Genomic DNA, 14682 nt, shown 5'->3' on the forward strand with positions numbered 1-14682 from the left:
TTAAAGGAGACTAAAAACACATGGCAACTAAATGCAGTCTGTGATTCTGAATCCTGTAATGGAGGTTTTGAAAAAAAGCCACAAAGGACATTACTCAATAAATTGACAAAAATGGAATATGAATGGGAGATTAGTTAAAAGTTTTATGTCATTGTTAAATTTACTGAAGGGGAAAACTAACTGTACTGTATGTAAGAGAATCTTCTTTTTCTTAAATACACAATGAAATATTCAAGGAGAAGGTGCATGGTGCATGAAATGTATTTTCAAATATTCAGAAATGTATGCATATTTTTCATATATGTGTGTGTGTGTGTGTGTATTCATATATAGAGAGAGTGGAGGCAGGAAGGGAAGGAGACAGAAACAGAGACAGAGAGAGGAGAGAGATCTCAAATGGGTCAAAATGTTAGTAGGTAAGTCTGGATAAAGGGTACATAGTTTTTACCATCCATGCATCTTTTCCACAAGTTTAGTTATTTTCAAATAAATACATTTAAAAAATGGACCATTGCCTGCTGTCCTGGATTTTAGCTAAACTTTGGGATTTCTGCCTTTGATTCTTGCAGCTACCACCATCACCATACCCAAACCCCAGAAATGTGTAATGCCAGCTTCAAAAGTTTTCTCACATTCTGTCCCAGGCAAGAAACCTGGGACCCTCTGCACATTTCAACAGGATTTTACAAAATGCTGAAGAAGAGCACCACACCCTCCCCACCAACAAATGTTTTTAAATTAAACACAATACAAAAAAAAAAGAAGGAAAAAAATCAGCGTGTTTACAGCATGGAACCCCTAGCTTTTCTGATCTGGTGCCACCAGGTCATCCGTCTTCTGGCGTTTTGTGGTGTGAATCGGTTTGCCAGCACTTCGTCTGCTCTGCTCACCAGTTACCATTTCTCCACCAGATTTCCATCTTCCAAAAATGTGTTGACATCTTTTGTTGTATCCTCTCTCCTTCTAGTCATCCTTAAGCACTTATTCTTTTTAAATCCTTTGTTTGAATAGTTTTATTGAGATATAGTTCACATACCATGCAATTTACTCATTTAAAGTGTGTAATTCCAGGATTTTTAGTATACTCACAGATATGTGCATCACAATTTTAAAAACATTTTCATGACTTCAGAAAGAACCCCGTAACCTTTAGCTATTACCCGCCACCCTTCATCTCCCAGCTCTAAGCAACCATTAATCTACTTTCTGTCCTCTCTTGGCTTCCCTATTCTGAATATTTCACATGAATGGAATCATACGTGGTTATTTGTGACTGGCTTCTTTCACTTAGCGTGTTTTCAAGGTTCAGCCATGTTGTAGCATGTATCAGTGCTTTTTAACGCCAAAAGTATTACACTGCATGGATATACCATATTTTATTTACCCATTCATCAGTTGATGGACATTTGGGTTGTTTCTGCCTTTTAACTCTTATGAATAATACTGCTTTGAACATTTGTTTACAAGTTTTTGTGTGGACATATGTTTTCATTTCTCTTGAGTACATACCTAGAAGTGGAGTTGCTGGGTCACATAGTAATTCTATATTTAACACTTTGAAGCGCTGCCAGACTGTTTTCCAAAACAGCTGCACCATTTTTCATTCCCACAAGCAGTGTATCAGGGTTCCAGTTTCTCCGCATTCTCACCAACACTTGTTTTAAACTGACTTTGTTTTTCTCGTCATTCTTGTGTGTGTGAAGTGTTATATCATAGTGGCTTTGGTTTTCATTTCCCTGATGGCTAGAGATGTTGAACCTCTTTTCACCTACTCTTACTTTTTTTTTTCATCTACTCTTGCTTTTAATGGCATTTGGGGAAAGAGAGAAGATAAACAAGTGTGTTTTATCTACTGTGTTTAACTCGGAACACAATAGCTCATTTTAACTATGTGACAGGAAAAATATTTTCTTGTAAATATTTGAAAACACATATAGTAATGTCAAGTCTTTATCAACATGCCCAGTTTACTACTTCTATGCTCTCTGCATGTTATAGTTACTGTGTGATTAAGGGAAAGCAATATTGTGCACTGAATTTGACCTGTAAGATTACTTCTTATATGGGGTTGAGGGAAGAATTCATTCAAATGACTCCTTAGGGTTGACTAAAAGGCAGAGCAGAACTGATTGCCAGAGCCTCTAAAGCACAATGCTTTTTTGTCACCAATGCTGTGTACATCTGTTGTGAATAACTGTGTACCACAGGTGATAAGTATCAAAGAAATGTGAGAGCTCTGACATGGGCACATAGCATATGTCTTAAGAGATAGATGACAAGGTGTTTAAATGGGCTTTTGCACTTTAATCATAGTGTAAAAGATGGGATGTAGCACACATGCCAAATGATAACTGTGAAAGCTGGGTGAGGGGTGTATGGGAGGTTACATTGTTCTGTCTGCTTTCGTGCATGTTTAAACATTTTTTACTAAAAAGCTTTAAAAATAATAAAAGATGTAGAGTGACTCATAAGGAGAGGGAGGGAGCAAAAGGATACCTGGCCAGGGTGATCAGTCCATCAAGACTAGAGTTTAGCTATCTCTCAATAAGGAAATTTCAGGAAGTGTAATTCCTTTGACGTTGGGAAAGAAACTTCTTTCCATATAACAGGAAGGAAGAAGGAAAGGAGGAATGGGAAATTTTTTTTTTTAAGGATTTTGATGAAAATTTCCCATCTCATGACTTCTAGTTCCTCTGTGAATGGTGGTTTGGCACATCTGCTGAGCAAGTGGAGATGGCCTAAATTTGAGAAAAGTGAAGGAGATTTGAAATAGATTTGAGTAGCACTGGAGAGAAAATGGACTAAGGAAACAGTGACCTAAGTTCCATTTGTTTTGTTCACATGTTAGTAAGCATGGAATAAGAATTTGTGGAATGGCTGCATTATTTCCAGGTAGCATGAGGGCTGAATTTATCATGGCATCAGTAGACTTGATTGTGAGATTTAATCCAATAGTCATCAGCTACTTATGGGAAGGTATTTCTGGAAAAGGCAGAGATAGGGGATTTTGCCAGACGGGAAGGATTAAAGGTGATTGGATGGGACCTATTTGTAGTGGAGCTTTTTAAATGTTGCTTACCTGATAGACCACCAAGCCTACCTTGGAGAGAGAGAAAAAGAAAACAAGAGCTTGGTGGATAGAGGAAGAGTAAGTGGAAAAACGACCTAAAGTTGAAAAATTAACAAGTAGTATATAAGCTGGGAGGATGGAGGATGAGGCCAAAGGGTGGAATGTCAGACTGTATTATTCCAGATGGCAGAAGTGTTCCTGGTAATAAGCTCTACAGTGTGGCAGTGACTGCACTGGAATGGAAGTAAAAATGAGATGATGTAGGAACAGGGAAGCTGGGTTACTGATAGGTCTATCCACATGGAGGTTAGAGCCCTCCACCACTCCTCACCTCTTCATGTTCCCCACCCTGGGCCCCCTCCCACCTTTTGTCCCTCTCCCGGGGGCTCCACGGAATCTGCCTTCTCTGTGTGACCATAAGCTTCAGATATTGTAGGATCAATGTCATAACTCTGGATAAGAAAATAAAAGTAGTGAGAGAAGGCTGTAGTGGACATCTATTTTTGTTTTTTTGTTTTAACACCCAGTATCCATAAGTCTTTCTGGAAAAACTACCTCAGGTGCTCTATAGGATACTCACCCTATTTTTGAGTCCCAGTCTGTACAAGTAGAGTTGCCTTCCCTCTAGACCTCACTGTAAGGGTGGGTATGTGTGCAGCCTTGGCCAAAAACAGGAGGTCCATGGTAAGCCCCCAAATGTCTGATAACCCCAGTGCATAGTCTAGGACTCACCTCTGGTTCCTGAGCTGCAGGTATCCTGGGGAGGTGTACCACGGCTCCACCAAGGCTATTAATATCAGTGGTGGCACCTTCATCTTGATTGGTGAACTGTACACACTAAGGGCAATATCTTGTATATTCCCATCAAGCATAGATGGAAGGAAAGCACCATGATCACCTTCCCCAAAGAGGGGGATGCCATCTTGATGACATCCTTGGAGATACTGTTTTAGTGCTCAAAGACACCCCCATGCCTTTTTGATATAAGGCATCAGTGTGCCGTGCAGTTCTCTGGTCAGCCTCAAGGACATGGTGCTTGGATCAGATTGAGGAATGGGGGAGCAGGACAGGGTCAGAATATGGGAATGATGAGGCATGAACTTTGTTCCACCAGTAAGGACATTCTTTCCCTTCACTTTTTCTTTCTTTCCCACTCACTTTAAGACATCTTTTGCTTACTCTCAGCTGTATTTTACCCTGGGAGGTAGGTGGCTGCCTGGTCAACATTCCTACCACTGACAGCTGAGTGGTGTTTTCCTCTGCAAAAAAAAAAAACCAGTCATCAACTGAGCAGCCTGAAAAAATACCCCGGGAGGGGAACCACTTCCCCAGGGTGCCTTTCTAGTAAGGAAACCTCCATGTCAAGTTTAAAGTATGCTCTCCCGATACATTAACATGACCCACATAACAGATTCTTAAGCAGCTGCTGTGCTGTTCCTGGACCCTACGGCAAGTAGCCCAGGGTCCAGTGGAGCAGCACCTCCGCCCAAATAGTGCCATTCAGGGTTCAGCCCCCTGTAGGAGCCTCTGGTAACTGAGTTCTAAATAATGATCAAGCTGTTGTTTCTTCTTCAGCATTATTTTCAGAAAGTATACCTGTACTTAACGCTCCTCAGGTATAAAAGACCTATCTCCCCTACTTCTCTAAAGGATATAAAACATTCAGTGAGGGGGGATATGTGGGCTGCTATACATTTTCATTAAGGCTAAGCTAAGCGGCAGAAGACAAAGCCCACCTCCTCAAATTTCATCAGGGAGGAAATGGGCTTTGGGGCGGGGCGGGGGTAGTGGCGGGGGTGGAAGGGGCACAATATCTATTTCTCAGCAAGAACTCCAGAGGACTGGTCACCTGTTAGCCAAAGCCAAAGGAAGCAATCAGTAAGAGCTGAACTATCTCCTTCCTTTCCCTTACACATAAGCCCTGAGTTACCCAAATCCCATGCCCCCAACACAGTACACAGTACACAGAAAAGATACACTATTATTAGATAAATATTTATTGGGGAGAATCAATAATCTCTACAAGGAAGGAGTTATTTCTGGATGGGAAGTCTTCATCCCTGGAAATTCTGGGGCAGTGTTTTCTGTCTAGACAGTAGAGACAGATGTCTGAACACAGGGCCTTCAGCAGTGCTGAGCGCAGTGGTGGGTGCCTGGCCAGCCTGACGCCTGCGGGTGGGGCTTGGATGGGGCACAGGCTCCCTGTGGGACACTGGTGGGGGATGTTTGTGACACAGTCGCTGGTCCTTGAATGCCACAACTTTCTGGGGGTGTCTCTTCTTATCTCTGATCTGTCTTGTACTACTTGGAAGATAACTCTGGCCAGCAAAGATAGCTTCTTGATGGCAGGACTTGATATTTGTCAGTTTACAGGAGGGAGCCCTGTGGTTGAAAGGATGCCCCTGGACAGGCTCTGTCCAGACCTGCACTTGCGCCTTTTGCTGAGTTTTCCTAAAGTGCACTGGGGAAGGAAGGGGCTCTTGAGGGTAGGTGACATCCATTGCATACTGACACCCCGGTTTCTCATCTAGGAACTTCCTGATGCCTGTCGCGATTTTCTGAGCTTCAGTTGTCCCAGTCAAGACAGCTCTACTTTTAACTAGGCCTCTGTTCTGCACAGTTGATATGGGGCTGTCCTTTTCCTGGGCATCTTCTTGCCTTTTGTATTTTATCCCAGAAAAAAGCCATTGCAAGAAGTGCTTCATTCTTTTTCTGATATGGCCTTCAGGAAGAGGCTGTCCCTTCTGTGATAGGATCTGGGAAGACTTGCTCGCAAGTGTCTTCTCTAGTACCATCTCCTGAGTAGGGAAACGCTTCCTCCTAAGTTGGGATGTCCCGAACCCTTTATCCCCTCGATCAAGCTCTTCTGCCTTGGGCTCCAGAGGGCTCACTCTCTTTGCAGTTGGTGGGAAATTCTTATCCTGGCACCTCCTTAAGGCATGTTTAGGGACCCAAGGTTCCTGCTGCTGCTCCATCCTGATTCCTCTGTCCTCCAAATGGACATTCAGCACCTGGGAAGCTCCCATGTCCCCACCTGAGACACCCTGGGCATGAGTCAGTGAGGCCTCGTAAGTCAAGTTATCTGAAGTAAGGGATGTGTCAGTGGGTTGGCCTTGAGCCTGGCTACGCTCGCTGTTCTCCAGTTTAAAGTTCAACTCACTGAACAGTTGTTCTTTAAGGTCTAATGATTTAGGATCTTGGGGAACTGGTAATTTGGGTGGGGGGCTTCCAGTGGTCACGGTAGTTTCTACTTTATTCTCATTCACATTTATCATTTGGGAGCTCCCTGGCTTGCTAGTTGCCAACATGTCACTAGTTTTCAATTGAAGAGTATCAAGCTCCTCAGCCGTGAATACCTCCCTAGACCATCTGGGCATTGAAACAGGTTCTGACTTCTCCACCTTTTTGCCCCGTAGCATTTCTCCTTTATCACTGGAACGCACACTCTTATGCTTCGGCTCATATCTGGCCCCAGCTTGCTTTGCAAGCAGCTTTTGGGGATATCTGTTGGCTAGTTGAGTCTGTCTATGACCTGCTTTCCCTGTGATGCAGAGGGAGACAGGCAGACGAGTCTGTCTGGCATCCTTAATTCTCTGAACACCCTCTGCCAGCCCACGGTTGACATCAGAGCGTGGTTGTCTCAGGACCCTCTGTCCTCCTTTGCCCACAGGTGAGGTGGCAGGGAGAGAACGATCCAGGTCAGGGGCTGAATTTGTTGTTCCCACTTTGTCTCCATGGAGAGATGCAGAGCTTCCTCTCAAGGACTTGAAGCTCCCAGATTTGGAGTCTGCCTCAGAAATCACATTGGTTGAGGAGGGCAAGTTGGCATGAGACAAGGACTGGCATGAGGCATCTTTCAATTTAAAGATCTGGATGGATTCAAGGACCTTGCGGGGAAGGGCCCACAACATCCTCATATGAAACCTTTTAATATGGGCTTCCAGCATCTGTTGTTGACTGGAATCAACAAAAGTCAGGTCCTGGAAGGTATTCAGGGGGTAGGCCTCACCCACTGATGATGGCAAACTTCTCTGTTTTGTTCGGGTGTGGGATTTCACAGAAAGAAGCAATGTTTGCTTGATAGCATGCCATGAATTACGCACAGTCTCAGGGAGCCGACCCTCATGTATGTCCTCCAACTTCTTGCTCAAATGTCCTTTTAGGACATTTTCAAGTTGTCTCCGACTTAGACTCTTTGCTGACACCCTTGAATTTTTCTCTGAGAGACTCACCATCTGACTGTTTAGGTCTTTCTCAGAGTCATACCCCAGATCCTTACCTGAAGAGCTCTTTGGGTCATTCAACAGGTGATCTTTTGGGCCATTCTCTAGGCTGTGTCCCAGATCTTTCCCCACATCTTCCTCTAGCTGGAACATTACACCAGGGCTTTCTGGAAGTGAGTTCTCAGGAACAGGCTTCAGTAAGATGGCAATTGATTTAGATTGAGTGACAGATAAAGTGCAGTCTGGCTGTGGTGAAACAGACAGAGCTGGTGGTGCATGATGACAATCAAAAGAATCGGGGTGATTCATTGCCTGGGACAAATCTGATAAGGGGTTGATATCTTGGGAAAGGGTGGGGTCAAGAGAGAAAATGGTATCCGGAGACAAAGTGGCCTCTCGTGGGAGAACAGGACCTGCTGTCTGAGTGTCACGTGGTAGGAGACGGGGAAAGGCAAGGGGTTGGGGTGGGGAGTAGTCCACAGGGAATTTGGAATCCAAGGAAGGAAAAGGCTCTGGTGCCAGAGAATGACCCAATGGGGAGGGTGAAAAAGAGTCAGCTAAGGGGGTCATTGGGTTAGGGGAGAGAACGGAGGTGGGCAGTGTGGTAGGCTCAAGCAGAGAGGCTGGTGTTAGGTCCCTTGGAGGGACTGTTGAGAAGGCAGGGGACAGAGTAAACGATGACTCAGTCACAGAAGCTGTGGAAGCCAACCGGGACACAGAGGAAGTAGAATCTTCCAGGGCCTCTGGGAGTAGCAGCCGACTGACCTCAGCAGTTGCATTATTACACACCTCACAGAAGGGGTCTGGACATAAGAGTTGACGCAAGCGGGTGGTGTCATCGTGCCGGCCCAGGGTGCTGCAGAAGACAGGAAGTACAAAGGTGCAACCAGGACCAGAACAAGGAAAGGGGGACCTGCTGGCCTGGCAGGGGTGGGGTCACTGGAAGCCTGCTGCCCCTTCACATTGCTCCACATCCATGAGTTCACAACATGCTCAGTAGCCCTCACCTCAAGGCCTTCATCACATACTCATTCCTATGCTACCCCCTGCCATGACTACAGCAGGTTGCACTGAATCCCTGGAATTGCATAGAACATGCTAAGGGGGGATCAGGAAAGAAGGGGAAAGAGTCACCTTTTCAGAATAGAAATCAGCTGCGTTTTCTCCTCTGTTTCTGTCTGGTGACATCTCCAACCTGAGAAACCAGGAGAGTGGGTTATATGTAATGAAGGTAGAAGCATAGGGATAATAAAGGAGTCCCCTTATGGGAAACCCTTGGGATATTAGACTCTGAAAGACCCAAGAATTAGTAGATGAGGTCAAATGGTCAATGATATTAACATGTGTATGTTGCTTCTTGTAAAGTACTTTCACATGCATTTTATCTCATGTGATGCTCAAAACCACCATGTGAAGCCCAGAGATCAGTGTTGCCTTAGAGAGGGATCTGATCATCCAGGAAGTCAAAGGACTTTTACAAAGTCAGGACACAGAAGTTCTGACTCTTGACATCTCACCTGGCCATCTGTTGGGAAACACCCATTGCCCAGGTCCATCACTGCTTCATGCCCAGCGATGAGCAGAGCAGGGAATCTGAGAAGTGTCTCAGGCTCTGACTGCCTTCCCACAAGCCTCTCCTCTGAGAACTCTGGTCTCTGAGAGAAACTGTACCTAGCAGTTGACATCCTCAGAGATCAGGGACCTTGGATCTCCTGGAAAAGGCAGGAAGGGTCACCCTTGGAGAGTTCAGGTGGGATAGGCAGAACCTTACCTTTTGGTGTTCCACCTTTCCTTCTCCTCTTGGCTCTGCCCTGATGCTGAGAACAAAAGAAAAGAATGAAGGGCTGGGGCTCATTTCTCTCACTCTTCTCTAGGAAACTCAGATATTCATTATCCGTGAATAATATGACTCTCTTTTAATTAACAGAACTTTATGTTCCTTCTTTTTATCAATTTTAAAGGTTTAAAATGCTTTCCATTTTTTTCTTCTTTGACAAACTCAAAGAAGGACTTTCGACTATGAGGTCCACACTTGATATTCTCAGTCAGAAGTCATCTGCCCAAGGAGGGCCTAGCATCTGAGGCCAACAGTTACGTCCATGTCCCTCAGATAGGACCCTGTATCCTGGAGCTCAGGCTCCAGCCTATGGTCAGAGGCTCAGCATTGCTGCTCTGATCAGCCCAGCACAAAGGAAGGCTTTGTCGAGTGATGCCTGACATGAGAATGTGAGGCATGATCAAGCAATGGGGAACTCTGTTCTCCTGCAGAGATCCCAAACTCTCTAAATAACCCAACCCAGGGCCACAGAATTACTGTTTGGGATTTTATCCTGGAGTCCTCCAAACACTCAGATGGGACATGGGCTTCCACTGGAAGCAGCCACAGAGCACAGGGAGACCAGGTCGGTGCTTTGTGACCGCCTGGAGGGGTGGGATGGAGAGGGTGGGAGGGAGGGAGATGCTTGAGGGAAGGGATGTGGGAACAGATGTATATGTATGACTGATTCACTTTGTTATAAAGCAGAAACTAATAAAAACAATGCACACACACACACACACAAAATGTGGGAATAGAAATGGAAACAACAATAAAGAATCTCCGTTGGGGGCTCACCCAGGGCTGCTTACCTTTCGGATGTCTTTGGTTTTACTAAAGATAGATGAAAATGGCAAGCGCACCAGGTACCACAGGAACAGAAGAAGCAACCCCAACCCGCACAGGACGACGAGGTTTTGGTCAGTATCCAAGGATGTTGAGTCACAGCTCGGACATGGGTCAGTAAGCTGTTCAAAAATGAGAGAGCGTTCCATTTTCTGAATTCCGTTTTCTGAATCACAAGGCTGCTTGAAGTTACTGAATTTATTGAGCAGTCCCAGGCCTGCATCACAGAGCACTGGAGAGTCACAAAGGGTTTCTGAGTGTGGGGGAGGGGACAACATGGAGAGGGTGTGTCCACGGCCCCTCCCCCACCCACCAGTCCAGCAACCCCTTCCGCCCCTGCTGGGCCTTCCAGGTCCCTCTGCCCTACCCTGCCGTCCTATTTTCCAACTCCATCCTTTCATGGTTTCATATATTTACAGTAATGAAATTTTCTGCTTGTCCCATTGGTAACCCAGATACTACCTGGGTCCCCTCTACTGTTTGATAGAAACTTGACTTGGGTCTCACCAATTCCACTGCCTTAAGTGTCTGAAATACTGTCTGGAATTTTTGCTTGTACCCACACATTTATACTCAGGATCATATATGTCCTTAAATCCATCTTTCCTATAGAATCTTTTCACTATGCAAACCCAGTTCTAAAGAACTTAAAAGTTCTTTTATCCAGTTTTGTGAATGTTGAATAGGGAATTTTGCTTTTTGTTGCAGTCAGCCGTTACCATCTTCAGTCAGAGGGGCTGACTCAAATAATTAAAATGAAGAATTCATTGTTCAACATTCACAAAACTAAAGTTACTATAAAATAAATGTAAATAATTAAACTTTCACGAGATCTTGAGGATAAGTCTGTAGCACTTATTTTTCTGAAGTTAGTGAAGCTTAAACTGCATAAAGACTTTTAGGACATGCTACACACACACACACACACGCACCCTTTGACAAACCCATCTGGTATTTTCAAATCTAAGAATAAAGTGTTTTCTCATTTTATTCCAATCTTCCATCTTTTGTTTTGACCCTACTTCTTCCTACTCTACCTAAAACACAGACAGTCCCTGACTAGGGGACATCAATTTTCTAACATGTGCACAAATCCCTGTCCTAGTCAGTTTGGGCTGCCGTAACAAAACACCATAGACTGGGTGCTTAAACAACAAACACGTATTTCTCATAGTCCTGGAGGCTGGGAAGTCCGAAATGAAGGCAACAGCAGATTCTGTGTCTGGTGAGACCTACTTCCTGGTTCGTCAACAGCTGTCTTCTCCCAGCAACCCTGCAGAAAAAGTGGGTGAGAGAGCTCTGTGAGGTCTCTTCTATAAGAGCATTAATTCCATTCATGAAGGCTCCACTGTTGTGACCTAATCACCTCCCAAAGGCCCCATCTCCTAATACTATGATATCATATTGTTGGCCTTAGGGTTTCAACATATGAGTTTGGTAGGACACAAATATTCTGTCCATAACACTACCCAAAGGCTGTGCTAAGTCCTCTGGTGGCACGGTGGGACCCAGGAATGTCAGAGCCTTAGAGAAGAATCGAGTCTTGAGCAGCCTTACCTGATTATCCTTGTGGGCCCTGTAAATATCATCTTTTCTTAAGTGTGCCTTGCCACAAAGGTTGAGAAGCTCTGCTCTATATAATCATCCCCATAAATGTTTGAAAATCAACTACCTGCCATGCTTTTTTTCAGGCTCCTCTTGTCAGGTTTAAATAATCCCAGTATTTCCCTCCCCTCTTCCTACATCTTCCTTTCTAAACTCTTTATCTTCATGATAGCTGTTCTCTAAACTGTCTCCTAATTTCTCATGTCTTTCTTAAACTGTGATGCCCTTTATTTGACACCCATGGCCTAGCACAGTTACTTGATCTCCTGTGAAAGGGTTAGACAGCCTTCAAACCCACAGAGTCTTCTTTCAATTATGCAGGAACAGGTAACCTACCCTGAGGATAAAATCTGCCAAGAGGCACCACTTCCTCCTGACCTTGATATGCAGCCTCAGCCAAGTTTTCATTTAATAAATATTTCCTGCTGGAAACTAGGAGACACAAGTACCTGTAAGTCGCAGGCTCTGTCCTTAAGGACCTCATGGTGCAGTTTTAGGGGCAAGCCCTACACAGGTCAAGAGTTACATAACCGCACAGGAGAGGTCCCCCATGGCATTTGTGAATTGGCAAGTGATCTCTGGAATAGATCAGAGAAGGGACAGATGCTATGGGTGATAACTGCTCAGACATTTTATGCTCCTTAGGAAGGTATCCCTGCATGCCTCTCCAATTTTCTGATACAAATTAACGATCCTTGGAGAAGATGGTTATAGAAGAGCTTTTCTCTTTTAAAAGGGCACATGTTGGCTAGATATCCTTACATACATGTGTGTGCCTTGCGTGTAAAACTTACAAGAAGTTTCAATAAAAAGGCTTTTCCCCAAATGTTAATAAGATTCCTTTTCAGAACCTGGTAGAGCTCCTTCAAAATTGAAAGAAACAAAGGACTAAATGTACAGCACTTTTTTTTTCTTTCTTTTTTTTTTGTACCAACCACAAATAAACTCCATTGGTATTTAGTAGGAGAAGTTCACAGCACTTATCCTTCCTAGACTAACATCAATGATAAATTATAAATTTATTTGTCTAATTTATAGAACATTTTGCTTTCAGCAATCTCAGTGGATTTTCACAAACATCCTGTGATGTAAACAGTACAGGTATTATTGTGCCCATTTTATCAGTAAATAAAAATGAAGCTCAGAGACGGGAAGAAACTTCCTTAGATCGTTCAGCAAGTAAGTAGTAGAGCCCTGCCTACTAAATTCCTCACATTCTCAATGTTACTATTTTAAACAATATAAATAAGTGACTTCTTTAAAAGTATGCCCTGGTACTAAAATTAAAGTGGTTATGTGATTGAGAATATTCACTTTATCCATTAAATGAGGCCAAATTTGGGAAGTAAAGAAAAGCTATTTTTGGCATCCTATCACCTCTTAGGTACCTTTTCCTTTTCATTCTCAGCACCAGTATCTTGATAAGTTTTCTCTATTGCCCTCTTAAAACCTACTTTCAAGAACTCTATTACATATGATTCTCAGTAAGGTATAAATGAATAATAAAAGCTTAAAATGTCATCCCTCCCAGGAACACATGTCACACATTTTACATATATCTAACCCCAAAGCCTTGTAATAAAGCTCTCACCAGAGCATTTCAGGCAGCCATCCTGAGGTGGCAGTGGTGGCTTTCAGTAGAGTGAGATCTTCTCCTCTCCGCCCAATGACATCTTCCCAGTTGACCTTCGTCACTACACAGAAGTCTGGTCCCAGATTTCAGGCTGCACATGGTTAGATTATCCCCAAGAAAGAGTATTTCCGAAAAGCTCTACTAGAATAGTACACTGCCTATTGGAGGAGACTCAGTAGGGATAAGTCGTTCGTCTAGGATTGTCACATATCCTCAGTGCTCTCGCTCACACACTGGCCACGGTCCCAGGGATGAGCCACGTAGAGGGAGCTTTTTTTAGGTTACCAAAAAGCCTGAAGAACAACAGATTCTATTTAAAACTGAACTTAACACTGCCGCTTTAAGATGTTCTTCGTTCATACACACACCACACTTCCATTGAACTCTACCATGTAGTATTTCTAATAGAAATATCAAGAAAATAAGGCATTGCCTCTGCCCTCAGGCAGGTCATAGTTCAGTAAGTAAGGCCTGCAAACAAGTATAATAAAGTGATATGAACTATAAAAGAAGTAGGAATAAGAACACAATGAAAACACAGATGAAAGAGCAATTAATTCTTCCGCCAGGAGGGAAACGAGAGAGAGGCAGGGAAAATTTCAGACGTGGTGCCAACTGAGACGGGCCTTGTGAGGTCACCTCCTCCTCCTCTCCGTCCCTGCCCTGGCCATCTTCCTGTTCCTCACCACCTTCCTCCTCACCCTCCTTTGCTTCTTTCTTTAGACTTTAATTTTTAGAGCAGTTTAAGGTTCACAACAAAACTGAGCAGAAAACACAGAGCTCCCATATGCCATCTGACCCCCCCAACACCCCTCCACACACACATATAACCTCTCCCACTATCAACATCCAGCACCAGGGCTTCCCTGGTGGTGCAGTGGTTACGCCTGCCAATGCAGGGGACATGGGTTCGATCCCTGGTCCAGGAAGACCCTACATGCCACGGAGCAGCTAAGCCTGTGCACCACAACTACTGAGGCAGTGCTCTAGAGCCTGTGAGCCACAACTACTGAGCCCGCAAGCCATAACTACTGGAGCCCACACACCTAGAGCCCGTGCTCTGCAACAAGAGAAGCCACTGCAATGAGAAGCCCATGCACCGCAACCAAGGGTAGCCCCCGCTCACTGCAACTAGAGAAAGCCTGCGGGCAGCAAAGAAGACCCAACACAGCAGAAAGGAAGGAAAGGAAAGGAAAGGAAAGGAAAGGAAAGAAGGGAGGGAGGGAGGGAAGGAGGGAGGGAGGGAGGAAGGAAATTAAAAAAAAATGCAGCACCAGAGTGGGACATTTGTTACAATCATACCTACATGGACACATCATTATCACCCAGAGCCCATAGTTTACGTGAGTCAGACAAGTGTATAGTGACATGTCTCCACCATTGTAGTATCACACAGAGTAGTTTCGCTGCCCTGGAAATCCTCTGTGCTCTGCCTCTTCACTGCACGCTCCACCCTAACCCCTGGCAACCACCAATCTTTTTACTGTCT

General features: G+C 44.3%; 1 protein-coding gene and 1 long non-coding RNA gene across 6 annotated transcripts in view; one reads left to right on the forward strand and one right to left on the reverse strand.

Moving 5' to 3' along the window:
- Window positions 1-14682, forward strand: part of LOC308619363 — a 178488-nt gene that overhangs the window by 91812 nt on the left and 71994 nt on the right. The window lies entirely within an intron of this gene.
- On the reverse strand, window positions 535-8810 carry LOC308618792 (spermatogenesis-associated protein 31D3-like; the record flags this gene model as incomplete). The annotated part of the gene is made up of 6 exons (XM_081237062.1): window positions 8428-8810; window positions 7303-8149; window positions 3803-3907; window positions 3436-3522; window positions 3080-3100; window positions 535-663 (listed from the first exon to the last, which is right to left on the reverse strand). Exons 1-6 carry the CDS (start codon window positions 8532-8534, stop codon window positions 535-537), a joined length of 1296 nt encoding a protein of 431 aa, XP_081093188.1. The 5' UTR covers window positions 8535-8810.

The sequence above is a fragment of the Mesoplodon bidens genome (assembly GCF_964165515.1).
Source record: "Mesoplodon bidens genome assembly, chromosome: 6".
Classification (NCBI taxonomy): Eukaryota; Metazoa; Chordata; class Mammalia; order Artiodactyla; family Ziphiidae; genus Mesoplodon; species Mesoplodon bidens.